This window comes from Phycodurus eques, chromosome 20 (assembly GCF_024500275.1).
Source record: "Phycodurus eques isolate BA_2022a chromosome 20, UOR_Pequ_1.1, whole genome shotgun sequence".
Classification (NCBI taxonomy): domain Eukaryota; kingdom Metazoa; phylum Chordata; class Actinopteri; order Syngnathiformes; family Syngnathidae; genus Phycodurus; species Phycodurus eques.
In genome coordinates this window covers 6,656,013-6,669,906 of record NC_084544.1, presented here as the reverse complement: position 1 = coordinate 6,669,906, position 13,894 = coordinate 6,656,013, and the positions used below count along the sequence as shown (strand labels likewise).

General features: G+C 39.8%; 1 protein-coding gene across 4 annotated transcripts in view; it reads left to right on the top strand.

Moving 5' to 3' along the window:
* Positions 1-107: 107 nt before the first annotated feature.
* adcy2b (adenylate cyclase 2b (brain)) overlaps positions 108-13,894 on the top strand; it is a 53,087-nt gene continuing 39,300 nt past the window's right edge. For 3 of the 4 annotated variants that reach the window (XM_061664271.1, XM_061664273.1, XM_061664274.1), the window contains exons 1-2: positions 9,894-9,947; positions 10,562-11,089. In XM_061664271.1, coding sequence (XP_061520255.1) covers positions 10,820-11,089 — 270 coding nt within the window. In that variant the 5' untranslated portion in view covers positions 9,894-9,947; positions 10,562-10,819. Of the gene's footprint in view, positions 125-9,893; positions 9,948-10,561; positions 11,090-13,894 lie in introns of those variants that run through there. The other variant, XM_061664272.1, reaches the window with a different exon arrangement.

Sequence of the window (13,894 nt, the reverse complement as noted above, 5' to 3'; positions counted from 1 at the left end):
TCTTGTAAATTATTTTACTTCATGACTGCAACAGTCAAGTGAAAATTGTTTGTACCTTTCCAGGTTTATTTTGAAACATCATAAAACTACCCTTTGCAAAGATCAGCATGAAGAGTGAATTTCAGTAAGTATTAAAGGAGATTTTTTTTCTTTTCTTCCTAATTTAAAATGGTTGCAAGTTGAGCCTAGCTTGCGTTACAGTGACAACACTGAAAGTATTTTAACTTGTGGAGGAAGCACTTCATAGAGGTCAGTGACAGAGAAACATGGTGTGGGGGTTGCTATCGTGTAAGTTAGGCCCACATAAGTGTGGGGTGGAAGTGCAGGATGGCTCACTCACACTTTCAGAAATGGGCATATGATTTACTTAGTTGTGTAATGTTGGTCCAGAGATCCAACTCTTTGTATACAAGATAATAAAAAATAAATGCTCTCTAATGTGTCCCATTTAAGTATTTTTAAAGAACTAATTTCAAGATTTAGTCGTGTCTGGTTGCTAAAATTGGATCAGATGACTAGGTCAAAGTGTGATTCTTCTGTCGACCACCAGATGAGGCCCTTGTGCTTTGTTGCCACTGCGTATGCCGCAAAAGGGTTGATAACATAAAGCACAAAACAACACATTATCAAGCCTGTGTTTTTTTTTTGGTCAAATAGTTACGTATTATAATTTTTTAATGTGGTAATGTTTTATATTTTGATGCTCAAGGACTAAGCGGCTAACACGTCTGCCTCAAATTTCACAGGTTGGGGTTGGAATCACGCCTTTAGCCTTTCTGTGTGGATGACCTCACACGTTCCCAAAACATGCACATAGATTAACTGAAGTCTCCATATTTGTGAATGTGAGTGTAAATGGTTGTTGTCTACATGTGCCCTGTAATTGGCTCTGGCCAGTCCATGGTTTACAGTGCCTCTCGCCCAAAATCTGCTGGGCTCAGCTCCAGCTTACCCGTGATCCTAAACAACAAGTGTGAAATTGGAAAAATACCAAAATGGATTAATGGATCTTCAAAGCCAGAACAAACAACAAAAGCCAATATGTCTTCAACGGTCCAATAATAATCCAGAAATTGGAGCTAAGAACAAAGCGCGTTTCAGACTGGACTCTTGCTTGAAAAGTGCTGCGGATCCTTTGAGTAGGAGCTTTACGCGTATATTTTTGCTCATTGCAAATTGGGCTCTGAGTAGTGTACACTAGTGTGTGACATGTAGTGGTACATTAAACTGCACACATCTTCGGCTGCTGACTAATTAAATTAGAAATGTGTGGTCGTAGTTGTATCCCATCAGGCCTTTCTGGATATCTCGATTGGCAAATTGGGAAATTTTCATCATCCTTTTGCCAAAGAAAAGTGAAATATTCCCAATTAATGAAGATTTTACATTGAACCCTTGCATATTCTTTGTTCGGCATTCACCTATTTGCATATTTTTGTGTGATTATGTTATGTTATTCATTACAATTACGTTATTCTGATTTTCATGCTCTGGCCAAAGCCCTGTTTCATTTAAAAATGTTGCTATGGTACCATGTTAGGGCCAAGGAAGTATGCTAAAGAGGTGAGGAGCTTTATTTAGCCAGGCCATAACCTTGTTTAATCGAAGAAAATGCTCGCATAATATTTAGGCTAGTATGCCAGCGAAAAGTATTGATGAGCCTCATGTGAAGGTGGTTTGTTTGTGATGAATAATTTACCTACTGAATACAGTCATTTATGTAACATCGGTTCATGACTGTGTACTTGCTACATGCATCATGCAATCCATCCCTTCTCAATACCGCTTATCCTGTTCAAGGTGCTGGAGCCTATCCCAGCTGATTTTGAGCGAAAGGCGGGCCAGACGCTGAACTGGTCGCCAGTCAATCGCAGGACACGTATAGAGAGTGACAACCACTCGCACTCACATTCACACCGTCACTGAGAGAGAACTGAACCCACGCTGCCCGCACCGAAGTCAGGCGACTGCACCACCACACCATCAGTGACCTTAGATGGATAATGTTGGTGCTTTATGATCGTCTATTTTAAGTGCTATGCTGCCACTTTGTGGTATGCACTGCCAAATACAAGTCTTGTGTGGGACTACGTTGTGGATTTTCGCTATTCGCGGCAAGGCGCGGTCCCTATCCTCCGTGAAAAATGAAGTTGTAACCCACTTTATCACATACTATACGTAATAGTCTGAGATTTATCCATAGAGTTTCAATCTCCAGTAGAATTCAGTAGCAAAGGTTGTGAGATCAAACACAAAGTTATGTTGAACCATATTTGCTTGGCTTTCAGATCACATTCCTTATGATCCACTTCTCCAGATTTTCATACAGGAAACTAAAACAAAACATTTTGAACAACTTTCAATAAGAATCCAAAGCAGCAGAAAGTGGTCAGTGATTTGTTCTCTTATGTCCAAAGGCTAAGGATCAACACATTTTAAATCATTGCATTCTATTGAGAAGGTATTGGCGTTATCCTTCATATATTCCTGAGTGCATGTTTTAATGAGGAATCAAAGCCTCACTCTGTTTGGCTTTGTTGATTGCTGCATTTATAGCCCGTCTCCATGTGCTTTAATCACAGACGCGTGCTGTCGATGAGGCCCGTTTTCCCTCATCATGGTGGGCTCATTTTCGAACTCATCAGCCCTCACACTGTAATTACCAGTGTGCGCTCGGCTGCATGCATGTGATCGGTAAGTCAGTAGTCGCAAGTTGCCTTTAAAATCAAATCCTCGACGTCTTCTTCACATTCCAAATGTTTGATTGACTTTTGTGTTGGACACATGCCATTGATCTCCTCTGTTGATTTCCCACAAGTGTGGTGCCAAAGCATGTAGCATATTTTACTTAAGAAAAATCGCATGGCACACCACAGAGCAAAAATCTCACTAAAGGTATATATATACTAAAATAATGATTATTATGTCCCAATTTTTTCACATTTACTTTGTGTGAACTCTTAGTTGAACACAAAGCTATTTTTCTGTTGTATGTACAGTATGTCAACAGGTGGATACACAGATTAATTTTACTTTCTGCTTGTAAATACTTTCAAAACAAACAACAGATTCAACAGTCAACAATTCTTCAAAAAGTAGGACAAGTGCTTCAAGCTGTGTGTCATTTGTAGTTGAAGTTTACTGTTAGACTTACTATAAAACAAACAAAATACATGGTCTAACAAAACTGGCATCAATGTCATAATAGTTAAACCACTTTGACAAATAATATTTCAACAAACTCACAGGCGTGTATTCTTTATGCTCTATGAAAAAAACCAGAGCCAAGAGGAGCTTCTTCATTTTGTGTATATTATTTAAGGATTATACTGCCACCTGGTGGCCAAGGTATGCTCACTTAAAGAAGTGGCATGATGTTAATGGGCACGAAAACATGAAATGATGATGCATGAACGTTGTAATTCTTGGCATATTATTCATGTTATTACTGTATGTTTTGAAGTACTATACTGTAGAGTATTTATTTTTTTATTACAATAAAACACACCAACGGGGAATCATGATTTGAGACACGAGTGTTTCGGGTTATGAGCGTGGTCATGGAAGGAATTAAACGCATAGGTCAAGGACCACTCTAGTTGGTTAACCAACTATGTTGACCAAGTTATGGTAGCTTGCACTTGTGGCAAAATACACCGGCTCTCACACTGGAAGCTGTTTGTAATATTTTGTCCCCCTCATGTCCCGAAATAAAATCACCCAAAAAACGTATTATTTGTATCATTAACCTTGTAAAGGCAAAATTTGCGTATTGAAAGTAATAGCTTGTGCATGTGTACCAAACGTGTTTTTGTTTGTTTGTTTTTGTCCAATTGTAAAAACGAATACACTATCGAAGGCCATCACTTTAATAAGACTTACTCTTCAGGTTCATTCTTCTTTTATGGAGCAGCACAGAGTTAATGAATGAATGCATGTTCCAAGGCTTTATTCTTCATCTTGTTGCTTCGCTCTCATCATTCTCGCTTCTATTAAAATAAATCAATAAATAAACCCTTAATAGGCCTGCCTCTTATCCGGTATAGACGGCAAACCACATTGTTAACAAGCGAGCCGAGCGAATCGGCGCAATGGACGGCTGAAGAGTCTTTTGTTGGGTGGCAGGAAGAGGAATAATAGGAGGTAAAAATGGAGCACAATTTCACATTGATCAGACCACTATAGTGTGGAAATGTTAGCACACAAGATCGACATGCATGCAGACCATACCGAATAATGTGCATGTACAGGAAAAATGGAAGCAGATATATTAACCAAGTAATTTATTACTCACATATGTGGAAGAACGTACGAGCCATGACCTCAATGCCATCAAATGAATTATTTTCCACCTTCTTTATTTAAAGGCGACATAATCCATATCATGCACGAGCAATCAAGTAAGTGCATTTTAGCAGAAGCTAACAATGTTAGCTAACTCTAATCCGTGCATCCAACTAAACAATACAGCTTTGCTTACCTTGCAAAAAGCCACTACTGACTGGCAATACCCAAACAAAAAACAAGCAATTTGTATACAAACTGTAAAAAAAAAAAATATAATATGTTTTCCATATGTTCCCTTTAATATCTGTATTTTGACCTGTTTCATCCACTCAGTTGTGTTTTGTCAGTTGAACATATGAAAAAAAGCCATCATAGCAACTTCCAACAATACTTTTAAGTCAAACTAACAGCCCCATTGTGTGGAACAGGTTAACATAAAAGTAATTAGTCAATGTTATCCAATCCCCGTTCATGTTTTACACCCACCAGCTATACTGTAGGTGAAAAGCCGCCTTATCCAGTACGGAGACTAAATATTTTTTCGTTGTTTTACACCTCACACATGCGTTAAAAAAATTTAAACTTATTAAAACACACTTTTTAAAGTATTCCTTAGCGCAAGTCTCACTCTTCCTCGCATTTTTCCAAATAAGAGGCACAGTGTGCTTGCTTCAAGCTGTTTCTCACTCCCAGCTAAACTTTACTTAAATACCAAAATGTTCAACCAAACCATATAATTTATTTTAAGGCTAACATATAATTTGAAACACCATAGATGGGCTAATGGAAATGAGCATAGATAATACGGTAATTATAACCCTTCAAATAAATGCTGTTTTAACGCATAGGGAGCAGCGACACATACAAACAGAGCATCCAACAATACTCACAGGCATATTGTCTCTCTACTCTGTAGTAACTATTACTGGCGTTTAGTTAGGTACCTTCTCTGCCTCTTCTTCTTGCACTTAATTACGCTGCATGTTTTCCAGTTGACCTCAGTGCTACCTGGCATGTTGTGGCACAACGTGCTAAAACACTGAAGGCCCCCAACTTGACAATGAGCCACGATCTAGCGGGGGAACACTGCATAATGTTTTTGTCGCTGGTCAGGTGTCCCACTCCTTTTGTCCATATTAGTGTAGAGTGCACACTCAACATTTTTATACTAATATATACATTCTACATTCTAAATGTTAAATATTTCGACTTCCGACTTAATTGAGAGTAGTGCAATTTCCTACAGCACTTGAAGGCAGCACGCCCTCCTCCCGGGCCATCCATAGCCATTCTTAGCCGCCTTGTCCTCTAATGTGACACTGCGACTCTGTGTGCGAGGGTGTTTAATTCAGGATCCGTATGTACAGGCCACTCTTCCTCCACGTGGTCCCATTCTGTCACCACTCTGTGTTGTACGTGTGTGTGTGTGTGTGTGTGCGCTCGCACGCGTGTGTGGTGGGGGATGGGGGTCAGCACTGCTGCACCTGTCTGTGACAAGGTTTATAAAGCTTAAGTGTAGTGTACTCAGTCCATTTATAGTAACACAACACGCATTCAGGACATTGGCGGAATGTGGTTTCAAAGCACATCGCTCATTGTTACCTCAACTAAGGAAGCTATAGGGAAAGACAATTGTGTTTAGGTGCGGGTCACTTTTTGATTGGGCACTTGCTGTGGTTTGACAGTGAAAAATGATGAAACTTAGCAGCAAAAATCTGGTTGTATGCAGGTGGTGGGCATCAGTTCCACTTAGTTTTTCTTTGGTGGAAGTCTGCGCTATTACGGAGTTTGTTTGTTCACACAATTTTGAGGCCATTTATCAGCTTTAAGCACCTTCTTTAGTTTCTTTTTTTCTTCTTCCAAAATTCAAAATTACATGACGTTGGTTCTGCCATTTTCATTCATGTGAACGTGTGCTTGTTTGCGTGTGTGGAAATTAATTTGTGTGTCACACATCTGTATGTACATATGTACTGTATAACTGTGTGTAAATGTATGTGTGTTTGTGTGTGGAAATGGGTTGGTGTATGTCTGTGTGTAGCTGAATGTGTGTGCGTCTGTGTGTGCGTGTGTAACTGCGTGTGAATGTGTGTATTTCCGTGTGCATTACGGACAATGACTGTGTGCAACTGTGTGTGTCCGTGCGTGTGTGTAAATGTGTGTGTTACTACATCTGAATGTATTTCTGTGTGTAAATGTTTGTGTGTGCGTGTGACAGTGTGTAAATGTGTGTTTGTTTGGGCATGTGTGGGTCTCGTCATTTGAGTAAAATGGTTCAATGGCCCATGAAAATCCTTTATCGCAGTGAGACAAGGACACGTTGAAGAAAGCAAGATGAGTCACAGTTCAAACTTCTCTCACACTTGCAGACACACTCACCCATGAACGGTTGGTGTGCGCGTGTACGCGCGCGTGTCAACCAGTTCATTAACATGGTTTCTGCTACATCAAGGCAGGCCCAATTAGCTCGCCTCACATATGCTCATTCAAGGAAAGGCAGCAGGGAGAGTAAAAGGCGTATGCAGATTGGGTGTTCATGTTTTCATTCTGTTCTTGACGGAAGGGGAATGCGGGGGTCGCACTTGTTTTGTTTTTTTGTTTGTTTTTTGGGGGGACGTGGGGGGACAGCCCCACAGCTCACAGTTAAATGCCGTCAACGCGTCACAATTCCGATGCAGACTGGCACGGGAATCTTGATTATTGTGTATTAATGGGTTGTACATACCATATTTCCTCAAATAGTAAGAGCCGCTTTCCTTAATGCTAACAAACAATGCAAGATGCCATAGATGGGCAACGAAACAGCTTTTATGTGGTCGTGTTCGAAACTTTTAAGAAACTGAAATTTGAACAATGCAGCAACACACATAATATAGCAACACTCAGGCATGTATTCTTTATCCTCTGCGAAAAATGACTAATGCTACAGATTATGAGTTACTTTTAGTAGAGGAGTGAAACGTTTCTCCGTTTGTTTGCAAGACTTTATTATACTTCGCCTGGTGGCAAAGTTGCGTAAACCAGAAGGAGTTGTGACGAATTAATCGTAATGCACAAACTGTTTAATTCTTTACATTCTATTTCATTATGTTATTATTATGTGCTTTTCTAAAGTACAATATTATAAGACTTGGTACAGTCATAATAAAAAAAAATTTTAGCCATTACTTTATAAAGACACATGCTTTTTTTCTTTTTTTTTTTTTCCTCCTTGACTGTCTGACATGAAATCAGACTAAACATTTCCTGTTTTAGGTCAACTAGGATTACAAAATTGTATTTGCTAAAAGCAGGAATAGTGAGAGAAGAATCTCTTTAGACAAATATATATAATGGACAGGCTGTAATGGCTTTATGGCACTGTGCCATTTAAGAATATTTTTACACACATAATTAAAAATAGGAACATGAAAACACAGGCAATTAAACACATCCCTGTATCCCTGGCCCATGTGCACTCGGGGAGGTTATAAAAATAAATAAAAAAAAATCTTTTTTTTTTTTTTTTTTTTTTTTTTTTTTTTTTTAATAATCTGATCGAGATCGGTGTGATCCTGTCGACCCGAGAAATAGGACAGCATCTGTCATATCTGCGCTAAAAGATAAGGGCTCATTACAGTCATTACATTGACCAGCTGGATGCGGAGTGTCCAGAAAAGTTCCCGCTGTGTCGCTTTTTGCCACAGATTGACTGATTTCCATGACGTTTCTTATGCAAATGTGATTATTTACTGAGTATTATGAGCATCTGTGGCCTGAATGTTGTTGGAGTGGAAATGAACTATGGAGGCCATCCATCTATCCATTTTCTTTACCGCTTATCCTCATTAGGGTCCCGGGCTGCTGGAGCCTATCCCAGCTACCTTCAGGCGAGAGTCAGGGTACACCCTGAACTGGTCGCCAGCCAATCGCAGGGCACATAGAAACAAACAACCATACGCACTCACATTCACACCTACGGCCAATTTAGAGTCTTCAATCAACCTACCACGCATGTTTTTGGGATGTGGGAGGAATCCGGAGTACCTGGAGAAAACCCACCCAGGCACTGGGAGAACATGCAAACTCCACACAGGCGGGGCCGGGATTCGAACCCCGGTCCCCAGAACTGTGAGGCAGATGTGCTAACCAGTCGGTCACCTGTGCCGGCTCGCAAGGGTCAATCGATATATTTTCATCAATACTATAAGGGAGTCTTCGTGACTCCACCACCTGCAGCATTTTGACATTCAATGTTATCAACGTGTTGGAAGGATCACCATGGAATTTAATTCCTCAGCTCCTCACCCACGAGCATGGAATGCCATTTATTTTAGTAAACAGTCAGTCTTTTTTTTTTTTTTTTTTTTTTCTCTTAACCACCGGAAAGATTGGGATGAAACCAAAATGGAAACAGACTCGTATTCATCTAGATTGTTTTACGCTACATGTCTGAGCAAATATTCGATATCCTTGATATATAGCTTAAAGGACCATGTAGTATTACGTTCAAAGACAATTCAGTGCACTTGTAAAATGACTAGGGCGCACTAGTAGACTGACTGTCTTACTAGTACTGTTTTTTTTCCATTACTGCACACTAGTAAAACATTTTTGGCATACTACTGTTGTAGAATATGTTACTAGTCAAGCAAAACTGTTCGGTTGACAACTGATATTGACGATATTAGTTGTACTAATGAAGTGCTATTATGTTAACCAGTAAAATTTTATAATGTCATGTGATACATTGCTTTTTTAGTGACCATCAGTTTTTTTTTTACTACTTTTCAAGATGCATTGTGGGACACATTGTTGGCACTATATCTGCTATACTCACTTCCGAATACAGCCACTGACTTTTTAATAATTGATTTCTTCTTTTTGCTAAAAAAAATGTTCATCATTGGCTCTGGTCTGCGCTTTGAGGAATGCTACTTTTCCTCTGACACGGGCTATCATCACACTTCAACTTTTTCCTCATTAGCAGCTTTTTCCCACCTTTTGAAACTCTTCTTCCTCCACCACACACTCGCTCTCTCTTTCTTCCTGATGAAGGCTTTTTACCTTCCTGACTTTGTTTCCCTTTCCTCTTCCTCTCCATTCTTTTTTTTATTTTCTGCCCCCTTTTCATCTTATCAGGTTGCCGCACTACTCTGGCTTTAGCACTGTTGGGAAGTATATAGCAACAACTTTTTTCAACCCCCGCTGATGACAACACGATTTCAATAACATGTAACTAGTAAGTGGTATAATCAGTCCTTGAATGCACCTCATGCACTCTCAAATGTGAAATTGTAAGTATATTTCTGCTTCTCTCCTGATGCAGCTACTAATTGCCCATGTAGTCTACTTTGCTGTTACACTTAGCCTGTATTCCCTAACAATGATTGTGTGTAAATACCAGAAGTTGAGTTTAATTACTTAATGTGATTTGGGTAACGTGCTAGTGGCCCACAGAGTTATGTGAAGGTGGTTTATTTGTGTAGAATAATTACTACCGAAAACAGTTGTTTATGTAACATGGCTTTATGATTCTGTACATGTGAGATGCAGGGTGTTTGGTGCTTTATGATCATCTCCGCTTCAAGCGCTTTACTACGCAATTACAAACAAGGAGGGGCCATCAATTATTTTTTTCGCCATTTGTGGCAGTCTATGTAATCTGAAAAGAAAAACAGGTGAGGTGTATTTTTCAGTTATCATTAGCAGGTCAATCATTTATTGTTAGTCAGGTCACAACTTTAGCAAAGCAATGGAAACACATCGTTTTGATAGCATAAATGCCTGAGCTAATGTGAGCTAGCTCTTGATTTCAAAAAATAATAATAAATTTTTTTACTGTTGTGCGAAGTTATCAAAATATTTATGTACAAAAAAAATAATTTTTACTTTTGTTCTTAGGCACATTTGAAAGTTTGTACTTATTTCAGTATTTCTACATTCACCAGTCTTTTTTTTTAATTTTATTTTTATTTTATTTTTATTTTTACACAAGTGTCTGTACTTCTAGTTAAGTACAGAGTGTGAGTACTTTTGCCACCTTTGTGCTTTGGCACAGCTGTTACAACCGCTCATTTTCAAAGGGCCTTCTACACACACACACACACACACACACACACAACACACTGTCCTCTTCTTTTTTTCTATCCTCTCCTCAACCAGTTTCACACCATCTTCTGTTTCTGGACTAGACGCACACAATCTCTCCTCCCCACCACATTGGTACACACCCTCTCTGCCTTTCACACACTTTTTTTTTTTTTAATTCCCCCACACCCCCTCTCCCTCGCAGCTCCACGCAGTCACTGCCTCCCAGTCCTCATCTGCACCTCGGCCAAGTCGCACACCGCAGCGAGAAAGAGGACGCGAGACCAAGAGGGGCCACCTCCTCCAAAGGAAGAGCCCACAAGAGGCTCAGTAATGCTGTCCTGAGAGGATGTGAGGGAAGCCCAGGGCAGGAGGAAGTGCTGGCATCGTCATCCACTCCTCTGTGCATCAATCACATCCGAGCCAAACTTCTTTCGGGTGGCCCCCCGGAAGGCGTGCACCCATGTGGGAGGAGGCTCTGTGGACCCGCGGACGCTACCTGCTGGAGAAGAGCGATGGGGGCGAGAGCGGCGAGGGGCCCGACGGCCCGGGTGCCGAGGGCTGCCCGGGCTTCCAGGGGGGCGAACTGCGCACCGAGGGCGAGAAGCGACAGGACTGGCTGTACGAGTCCTACTACAGGATGAGCCAGCAGCATCCGCTCATCGTCTTCCTGCTGCTCATCGTCATGGGAACCTGCCTGGCGCTGCTGGTGGTCTTCTTTGCCTCGGGGCTGGTGAGTGAGCGCCACTGGATGGGAAATGGGGGAGCTTCACACTAACTTTACACTTGTCTGTTCACGCTCTGTGTCTTGGGGTTAATTCGGTGTTTAAACGTGAACAGCTTAGTTTAAAATTGAATTGCTTAGTTTACACGGACGGTGTGTAATTATAAAAGGGTAGCTTTGTGATTGATTTATTTATTTTTTTGCCATGAGCTTTGATGTCTCTTTATACTCTTTATTACATTGGCTTCACCACTGTGGGATGCTTCAGTGCTTTTGTAGTTGGTTACATGTTTCACACACAAGGAGAGTTTACCATTATCGCTTGAGTCTGTACAAAAATGAAGAGCACACTACAAATGCAATTGAATTTATTATTTTATGATTCCATATGTGTACTTAACAAAATAATGCATTTTAAAGTGGTTTAAATACAGATACATTCTGTATGTACTAAATGATAATTATTAATCACATAATATTACTGTTTTTGTTGTGAGAATGTATATTATTATTATTATTATTATTAGAAATAGTAGTAGTATATCTGTATTTTGGCATCATTCTTGTACCAAAATAAAAAAAAATCAAAAGTGCCCTTAAAATAAAAAAAAAATAATTGTAAAGTAACTACTGAAAATATGTAGACTAATACATTGTATTCATTTTTATTATTATTATTATACAAGGTATTACTCACCTGTACCACACGGAGTATTTTTGCATGCCTCATTATGAATAAAAACCCCAAAAATGCACTATAAATAAAATGTAATTTAATTTATAATAATAATATAGCACTGTTACAAACACAAGTTTACTAAGCGCTTTGACGGACAGAAAAGCATGCATAAAAAAATAAGATCCTTGTCATGCTCGAATATCGTATGCAATAGAAAAAAATAAACGCATGGTAAAAAACAAAAAAATAACTATCTGTAAAATTTTAAGGAGTGATTTAATATAAAAATTTAAAGCAGTATACAATTTATTGTAATCATGAATATTACTCATAATATACTGGGTATGTAATATTAAGACGGTTTTTGTCCTGTAGCATGAGCTAATAAATCCCCATAATAATCCATAACATTGCTGACCAGGCCGTATTGTTCCATAGTTCCATGTAAAATGGGCCAACCGTGACTGTGAGCTGTTGGGAATTAGTTTTGCCTTGGCGTATCAAACGGGGAAATGAATCCCACAGCAAGGCAGCAGCTCTCCTGATAGCACTATCTTAAAGTTGAATAAACTTGTGCCTTTAGTCCATCAGTGTGTTATTTTTGAAAGAACTGGAACCCATTTTGAGGGTGTCAACTGGAGTGGAATGGAGGAAATGGATATCTGACTCAGTGTGTTGCGTGTCTGTGTTTAAGACGAAATGCTTCACAGTTCTGTCAGTTCTTCACAGAAGCATAAATCATTCAGCTTTCTGCTCCGAGCTAGTGTCGGCCGTGTCGGAACATGTATGGCAAGTTTTGTTGTTGGTGGGAGCTGAAAAGTTCACAAGAGTTGAGCATGTGGCTGCACGGAGGAGAGTTGTCTTTAGGGGCAAATAGGACAGTAGGTAGTCCCACCGCAGCCATCAGATGCTAATGCGCTGAAAAAAGGCACGTTCCAGTGGTGCCCTGAGATGCGGGTTTAATTTGTTCTGTGACCGCGATCGTAACAATCATCATTCCCCATTGAAATTAACTGAAATGCCATTAATCTGTTCCGGACGTCACAAATCAGTAAAGTGCGGCAATATTAATCATTCTTCACAGAGGATAAAGAAAATATGCCGGTGAGTATTGTTATATTGTCTGTCTACAAGTGTTGCCTTACCATTTGTGTAATATTTGTTGCATAAAGGGTTATAACACTTAAAAACTATTTGTTAGCCTGTCTACGGCATTTTGCATTGCTAGCATTAAGACAAGCGGACGGCAAAGCGGAAGGCAAAGCCAATGTGTTTCGTATTTTGAAAAACCCATAAGTGGGGTCACTTGTACCTCACGGCACCACAGTACTGTGTTTCTGATTTTAAGCTAAAACTGCTCATAACAAGTAAAAAAATATATAAATAACAACTTATATCTTGATTTTTAAGGGGGGGAAATGCTTTACACAGCCTGGTAAGAAGAAATATCATGGCAGACAAACAACAAATCAGATTTTTGTTTTTGCAGTGTACATAAAAGATTAATGTGCTTCTATTTTTAATTGTTATTTTTTAAAAGAAAGAAAAACGCCACTAAAGCCCAAAGAGTGTGCAATTCATGATGCGCAGCAAGCCGAGAGACTTGTGAAGCGCCACTTTAAAACGGCAACGCTGGGATTGCCAAGTGGATCGAGAGGCGGCGTGAGAGCGCAGTTCACGGCCATGCAGGCGTTGGCGCTTTTGTCAAGCGAAAGCTATTGTTCACACCATAATCACAAGCTATTGGCTATGAAGTGATGCTTTTTTTTAAAAATGGAATTACATACAAAGGCATGCACACTTGTTGTTTTTCTTTGTTTTTTGTTATTTTATCACCTTTTGTAGACTGCATCATCACAGAGGTTCTCTTGCATTCATGTCACCTCAATAATAATCTTGCTCCTGGTGGGGGAAAAGACAATCAATCTCCTTGTATTTGCGCTGGATCAATAGGTGTCATTGCCCCCGTCAGTCACTGTATTTCCCCCTTGCGCATGTACATGAATCCCACTCATTACTTTTCCAATTTGTTACCATTGGAGGACTGTGTAGTCCGCCAGACATGTTGTTATTAGAGCTGGACAAAAGAAGAATGGCAGGAATAGATGGAGAAGTAGTTTAGAGGAGGGAAGGAT